Raw genomic sequence first — 8,008 nt, forward strand, 5'->3', positions numbered from 1 at the left:
TGATCAACCTTTCTAAAGTGACAGAGTAGTTTCACGCGAAGTCTGGAAGCCCTAGAAAATCAGGGTAGCACGCACATACTAGTTATCAGGCAGCATGGCGCTGCTGTGGGTTGGTGCACATCATACTCACAAGGAGAAAATGAAACAGTGCAGGAGAAGGAGCAAAGAAAATAGCAGGGCAGACATAACTAGAGAAATACTGTAACAGAGCCACTGATAATGACAGTACAAGGAGATGCACTAAAGAAAAACCTGCAAGAGGATACTGCAGATCATTTTAAGACAAAGAAAACCAGTTTTCATTTGCTTCCTGGCTAAGTAACTGGAATAACAAGAGCGTCAATTTGAAAAACTGAGAAGATAGTTGTCATGTCAACACATGGTGGAAAATGACTTTAAAAGATGGGTAGATACACGTTCACAAGGCCATACACGGAGTAACAGCAGGTTTCCTGCCTTCAGGGCTTGTTCTTAACCTCCTCTACCTAAAGCATGGTACGAGCCAAACATGGGGGAAATGAGGGATTTCAAGCACCACTTGGAAATAAATTAGCTCCACTTATCACGAGCTACCAAACGTCTGAAATTCAGTCACCACAAAAGGCACAATACAATACTAAGGCATCATATTGCCTGAAAATTTCAATATCACAAGTGTTACTACATCGATGAAGAGCAAAAATACAATAGAAAACTTTTGTTTTGGTTTTCTTGATGTTGTTGTTTACTGAGGTAATTCTGATTTCTTACTGGTTTTCAATGAAAATTTCTGCAAATGCTCCAATATGCTCTAGTTTCATATATAATATATTTACAAATATAAATATGTATTCACACCTCTGTCTTATTATGATAGGCATGGAATACATCACTTCATTTATCACTGTGAAACCATTTTTTCCTTCAGAAGTATAGTAGCCTGATATACTTTTGCCTGCTGGATAACATCAGAAGATTCTGGATCTGAGAGCAGTATTTTTGAAGGTATGATAATTCAAGCAATTTCAAGGAAAAATTCTGTCATGAAAGATGTTTAAATTCTTACCAGCACAAAATCAAGACATAGTTTACTTTATATGGTAAAACCTTCTAGGTCAATACAGCAAAAATAAAGGCAAATATATGTAAATTTGTAAAATGATACTTTCCATTTCATTTTGTTATAGAATAATTACAATGCTGTTGATCAAATAATACATTAGAATTATAGCTCCTAAAAATTTCACCAACTGAAACGACCTTCAATAACAACATCTTCTTGATGCCTCTCCAGTGCTCAGCCCTTCTCTACAATGTCACTACCAAGTAATTTCTCACCTGCCCAAGCACCTCCAATAACAGGAAGCATTACCACTTCCCTTATGATTAGGTGTATCTTGGCAGGTCCCTACTAGAAAGTTATTCTTAATTTGAAGCCCAAAACAGCACTCCCAATCCTTTTTACTAATCCGTCCTGGTATTAACCACTGATGTCATCAAAATCTACCTTCTCATTCATATCACAGTTTTCAATACTTGAAAAAAACTTTGTCTTTAGTTTCTTCAGCTTTTCCTAATGTGATTTTAATTATTTCTACTGTTATATCTGCCTTAAAAATATTGACTAGTATAGTATGGAAATTTCTTTATACTTTGCTGATATTAAATAAAACAACATAGTTAATATTGAATTATTAAAGCACTAATTTCTCTCATCAGTTCTACATGTACACACATGCATTCATTTGCGTTGTGATTACAATGTCAAGAACTTTTCCAAATCCACTGTCATGCTGTTTTTTCCATCCTCTCTAGACTTGTACAAGTAATGTCTGAACCAAGATGTAATTTGTATTTAATTCTTATTACATGTAGTTTATCACTTTAGCCTACACGAGCAAGCAACTTTCTCAATTATGTCCCACATACTCACAACAGGTCCAGTATTACACAGCCTCAGTTCAGAAGTGCTTCCTCTCCACCTGTCATGTTAATCACAATACTGAAGATGGCCAGCCCATAATTCCACCAGGAAACATAATCTAGGACAGGGCTGTCCCACTACAGCTTATTTGCTAACTCATCTGTTTCTCCTTATATTGACTCCATGTTTCTAAAGATCATCCATGGGGGTCACATAAGTGATTCTCAAGCAGCTTAATAAAATCCAGATGCAATGACTTAATAGGAGTTGATCAAGTACTTTAAACCAATTCCCATTAGCTGTATATTTTGTGCTAGGCACTGACATTCTCTGGTGATAGAGTCAAATAAGACACTGTTTTCAAGTTTACAGTATAGAGGAAAAACGCTCTACACCTAATGACTGCCATAAAATATTTTAAGCATGAGAGGCAGTTGGAAAAACTCAAAGGGATGGAATGGGGTTATCTAATCAGGTCAGCATGGTTAAAAAAGCAGGGGTAGGAGCAAGGCTCAGTGGTAGCACACTTGCCTAGCATGCCGAGGCCCTAGGTTCCAATCACAGAACCTCCAAAGCGATTAGGAAAAGTTTCCCAAAGGAAAGAGGATTATTTAGGTTGGAAATGAATTTAAGTCTCAGCATCATGAGATGGGTTAATGGTGGGTGTGAGTGTGGTGGTCCTCAGAGTGCTCTGGGTGGACATCCAGGCTCAGGACTCACTGGTAGTAAATACTTTCCATGGCTATGAACTCAGGCAAGAGCCCTGAGACAGGAGTTAAGACAGCTGGTGAGCACTGACACTGCAGGTCAGGGAAGCACACCTGCAGAGATGTGGAGGAGATGTGAGCCTTGGGTGCACTGACCCCCAAGGGCCTGATAGAAAAAGGCACCCACCCTTGGAGGTGCAGCAACCAGGATCCTCATTAGTGGATCCAGAAATCCAAGCCACCCACAGCAGGCATAGAAGTCCCTCAAGGGCCCAGTATTAGAATGACTTGATGAGATTTAAGATTTAGAAAGTACCCTGTTGGGACACTGAGGACCAAGAATTGATATAGGCAGGTAAGAAGCAAGGATGTCATCAGAGAGGATGGAGAGCAATCAAGGCAAGATTCTTAAGGGAATAAAAATCAAAGAGAAATTCTGGAACTGGTGAAGACTGAACTGGCAAGTCTTGGTGACTACAGAACTGGAGAGGCTCAGAGAGAAAGACAAGGTCTTGGCCAGGGATGTAGCTCAGTGGCAAAGTGCCTGCCTGGGAAGCACAAGGTTGTGAGTTTGACACCAAATACCAAAAACAAAAACAAAATGAAAAAAAAAGAAAGAAAGAAAGGCAAGGTCTAAACCAGTGACAGTGAACCTTTTAGAGATGAGTGCCCAAACTCTACCCCAAACCTACTGTTTATGGCAAAATACAAACATTGCAGTTAAACCTCAATACTGAAATTTTAGTCCAGAAATAAACAACTGCTATCTGATGCCTGCTACTGGGTGAGACGGCCTGTGTGCCTGCCCACTGTGGCATCACCAGCTGACTGGTCCCGGGCTTTTAATTTGGATGGAAGGAATGGGGAATGTCCTCTACTGAGAAAGAGAACACTGTGATATGAGTGGGGAGGACTTCTGGATCCAGGTCCTGTCATGTTTTAAGGAGCTTGTGATCACAGTCAGGACCCATCAGTATGGCCCTCTTAAGCCAGGCCTGAGAGGACAGGGAAGCTCAGCAGCCAACAGTGACCAATGACAATTCCAGCCATGGACTTGGGCCAAATCACTGAGTCAGAATAGAAAGTCAAAGGGAAGATCAGTATATTCAGATTAAAGACAAGTACAAGCTATAGGGATTGTAAAAAGGTGTGTCTAAGGACTTACCTAAAGTACCGTTCCTAACATAAATGCATTTATTTGTTAATTTCTTACAAATTATGGGAGCAAACTCTCAGGTACTTTGATAAGTACTCATCATGCATACATCAGAGAGAGAGAAAGAGACAGAGAGAGAGAGAGAGAGAGAGAGAGAGAGAGAGAGAGAGAGAGAGAGAGAAATGCTAACATTACTCTATGGTTTTCTAGCATTTCAAAACAATGCAAATTTTAAAAAGTGAAATGAATGGGCCAGGAAAGTTTCTGACCTGGCCCTCGAAGACCAGAAGGCAGATTTCAGAAATGGGGAAAGGGTGAAAGGAAAGAGGGAAGTGATGGGGATGGAAGTAATCAAGATATGTTACACACATGGAACAGTACACCAAACCAACCCTAGCTTTACAAATACCATAACATTTTTAAAATGATAGTCTAGAACATCAAGAAACCCAAGTCCTTTCTTATGCATTTTAAAAACATGTTTCCTATATTTATAGTCTGTAGGGAAAACTATTGCTAGAATCATAAAACAGGAAGACTTCAGTCTCGCTTCCCATAAGTTAACTACTAGGTCTGTAGAATTCCGTTTCTTTCCCAAAGCTATTCAAAGAGAAGTGTAAGTATATCGAACTATCACAAGGCAGGAATTTAAGGATATTGAAAAGTATTACTATGGTCTACAACTAACTTCTAGGCTTTGTAATTTCAAACATTCCTCTTAGTCAAAGTCTGGGTCTAGTCTTACACCCAGTTTACAGAAGTTGAAAAGATTAGATCACTTTATAGCCATAAACAGCTTACATATTCATTCCAGCTACTGCTGTAGCTGAGATTCTTAATTTGAGGGTCCAAAGAGTCAATTATAAAGATAACCTTGTTTCTCAGTAAAATGCTCAAGAAATACACAACCCTTAATGCTCCAAGATTCATCTGCTTTTTAATAATCCAGATATTCAGCAATGCCACCATTCCAACTACTGACAAAGCTTTGTCTATCTCATAATTATAAAAAAATAATGTAAAACTATGGTAGAAATTTCCAAGACAAAATTTCAATTAATTGTTAAACATGTCCAAAACGCTGACATGGGCTTAGCTGGTACACGTGGTTCCTTGTACTCGAAGACTGAAGATTCCCCTACTCACGGAAGAGAAAACTGCTTTACTCTTTATTGAATGTAACTTTAAAAAAATCTTACTATCAGCACCATGAGTATCTTGAGTCTGGTTTTATATGTGAGGTAATTTAATAGTGTAGTCACAAAAAGAAAAAGAATGTGCTGCATGGCACTCAAGTAAAATACTCGGTAATTATAAGTGCAGTCCAGATCTCTGACAACTGGCAGGAGACTTGAGGAGCACTGGGAGGGGGTGATCGGGGAGGGAACAAGAGCCCTTGCCTCCTCCAAGGGGAAACCTCCAGCTCCAGGACTGCAGAGGCATGCACAGGACCAGCGTGACTAAGGCCTGCAGCAGCTGGTGGCGATCTGCCCGCACTCAGCAAACACAAGATTAACTTATGAGGCATCTCAGACTTGGAACCACATCCTTTCCCCTGTGGAGCCTGAGGGGTGCAATCTTCAGCAAGTGTCTCCTGAACTCTGCTGACTGGGGTTACTGTGAATCCGCCCATTGTGACTGGCTGATACCCAACCTGGAAGATGACCAAGGAGGGACATAGGTCTCATTCAGGACCACCGGGTCAGAGAGCCTGAATTTCGGTTTGCCACCAAATAAACACTTGAATAATTAAGACTATTCAAGGTAAAAATAAGGAGCTCTTCTTTGATATGGAACTTTAAGCTAGACTTAGAAGCACTATGTCCAAGCCTTAGCCTTACACATCCATGCAAAGCACGGCAACCCCAAAATCTACCTAAGTGTTCCCCACAAACACTTAGCAATAGTATTTGATGCTGCTGCTGAAATACAGGGTGACCCATGATCGATACGACATAGTACTAAATTAGTTTTTATTACAGATCCCTGAATAGGTTGTGCTATGACACAAAACACGTATTTTCTGAGAGTTATGTGTATATTGTTTGATTACTCGATTAGTTATCTGCTTTTTCCCACCAGTAACATTGGGCCTTCCTATAAAAAAAATCCAAAATGTAAAACTTTATCTTGGGCGGGTATATTTAAATTAAATTCTTTTAACAAGGAACCTCACATTTAGCGATATACTTTTTGAGAAATACTCTAATTTCCTAATATAAATTCTGTACAAACGAATCTGAAATACAAATTTTCTTGTGTCATACATCAATATAAACCAAACAGACCTCAAGATCATAGTTCATCTATGTAATTTTAAAAGAATATGCATTTGAAAACTAATATTGGCTCCAAACATGCAATTTCAGTGTCTAATTAAAGTAGCACAAAAAAGCAATACTTTTTTCTCATTTTGCAAATAGTGAGTAAATATTACATAAACCCACAGCACAAATAAAATTTCATAAAACTGTACCTTCAGCACAGAGAATTGTCACATTCTAAAAATGTCTTCACCCTGTCGTTTTCTACCCATAAAAAAATGAGCACATAATCTGATATGAAAAGGTTTGTGGATCTGGGTTTTCATAAACCACCTTGCTTTTATAAAACTGCAGCAATGTTTCTCTATGTAAGAATATAAGACATGAAGCACGTACGAGGGACATAGATACTGCTTCTTTTTCCCCTTCCCTTTCTTGGAAGACTTTTCCTTAGCATAGGCTTCTTCCACCCACAAAGAAATTAAAATAAAAACGGTGATTGTCAATAAGAACTTCATCTTGACACATTAAATTTCGGGAGCTCGATCTACAAGAGAGAACAAGAGAATTTTACATTTATGAAGCAAATGAGAAATACAAGATTGCCTTTAAAGGAGCACAATGATTATTACCCAAAGGCCAAATACACTTGTATTTCATATCTTCATTGCTAAATTCTGTATATCTGCACATCACTATATAGTAAATTATGTTTTATATAGTAGTAGTAAAGTCTCTTTTATATAGTAGTAAAAGCCAGTTTAAATAACGGGTGCAAAGTAAACAAGACTCCAATGAGGTGTAAGAGGTCACTGTTATAAAACTTCTGACTCTAGGGTTATATAAAATTGTAAATTGATACTGAACTGGATATTATATCAAAACATGCTTAGAAAGATACCTCTGTGATATTTAACAATTGAAATGCTTATCTCCAATGAAATATCGAAGCTATTTTTTTTCTGAAATGTAAATTATATGTATATTAATGTATATATTATTTTAATTTCATATATTCATCTTTTAAAAAACAATAAAACTAGTTCAGTATTAAATAACTGTAGAGATAAAGAAAATAATTAGCATCAAAGAGCTTCACACTTAATTCCCCGAGTAACTCACACACACTGAGACTGCAAGCTGCCTCCTGCCCCCCCCCACAGAGGTAAGCATCGCTCCTGATTAATTTATACCGTGCATGCTGTTTACCTCCCCTCCATGTGATACTAACGTCTATCAGCAAAATTATGACTCTGGAAATTCCAGGTTAGGGACCAAACGCCCTCCAATAATCTTCTTAGCTATATTTTATAACATCCTTCATGCTCAAATAACAATTCTATTCTTGCCAGAATCTGCTGTATCCAAAAAAAAAAAAATAAATAAATAAATAAGTAAAATTTAAGAAAACCAAAACCCTACTTTAGGCATCGCTGCGGCACTGGCGTCCGGGGACCCCGGGCCAGCAAGCACCCCCGCGCATCCCCGCTGTCTCTGGTCTCCACCGCCCGGCCCAGGATCTACCGGCTCCCAGAGGGCAGCTGCCCATGGCGAGGTGCGCCCGGCGCCCCCTTCCTGTCCCTGGCCCGACCCAGCTCCTGATTCCTGTCTGCGACCCTGGTCCTGCGTTCTGGTCCGGAGTTCGACCCTGACCCCCTCCCCATCCCCGCCACCGACCCAGGCCCGGATCCCTGATTCGAGTTCCAGGCCCGATCCCCCCCCCCCCCATCCTGTCCCCGTCCCGACCCTGTCTGGCCACCCCGGCTCGGCCCGCGTCCTTACCGCAGCGCCGCGCAGCCCTGGCGGCCGGGAGGCGGCGCCGCGCGACCCCACGCTGCCGCCGCGGAGCCTGCGCCGTGGCCGGGCCGGGGCGGGGCTGTGCGGCCGGCGGGACCCGGTCCAGTGGGGGGCACGCTCGCCGGGGGCGCAGGGCCTCGGATGGCCTGAGTGTGCGCTCCCCGATCCTCAGCCTCTCTGG

At 40.7% G+C, this 8,008-nt stretch overlaps 1 protein-coding gene across 5 annotated transcripts in view; it reads right to left on the bottom strand.

Annotated features, from left to right (window-relative positions):
• Window positions 1-7,913, bottom strand: part of Glrb (glycine receptor beta) — an 83,119-nt gene extending 75,206 nt beyond the window's left edge. Inside the window, exons 1-3 of one of the 5 annotated variants that reach the window (XM_063260876.1) lie at window positions 7,777-7,791; window positions 7,262-7,385; window positions 6,427-6,577 (exon numbers count right to left, since the gene is read on the bottom strand). In XM_063260876.1, the coding sequence (XP_063116946.1) occupies window positions 6,427-6,548 (122 nt within the window). In that variant the 5' untranslated portion in view covers window positions 6,549-6,577; window positions 7,262-7,385; window positions 7,777-7,791. The other 4 variants (XM_063260875.1, XM_063260877.1, XM_063260878.1 and 1 more) reach the window with 4 other exon arrangements.
• Window positions 7,914-8,008: the final 95 nt, after the last annotated feature.

The sequence above is a fragment of the Cavia porcellus genome, unplaced genomic scaffold (assembly GCF_034190915.1).
Source record: "Cavia porcellus strain 051 isolate PalLab524CR breed Dunkin Hartley unplaced genomic scaffold, mCavPor4.1 scaffold_14, whole genome shotgun sequence".
NCBI classification, from domain to species: Eukaryota; Metazoa; Chordata; class Mammalia; order Rodentia; family Caviidae; genus Cavia; species Cavia porcellus.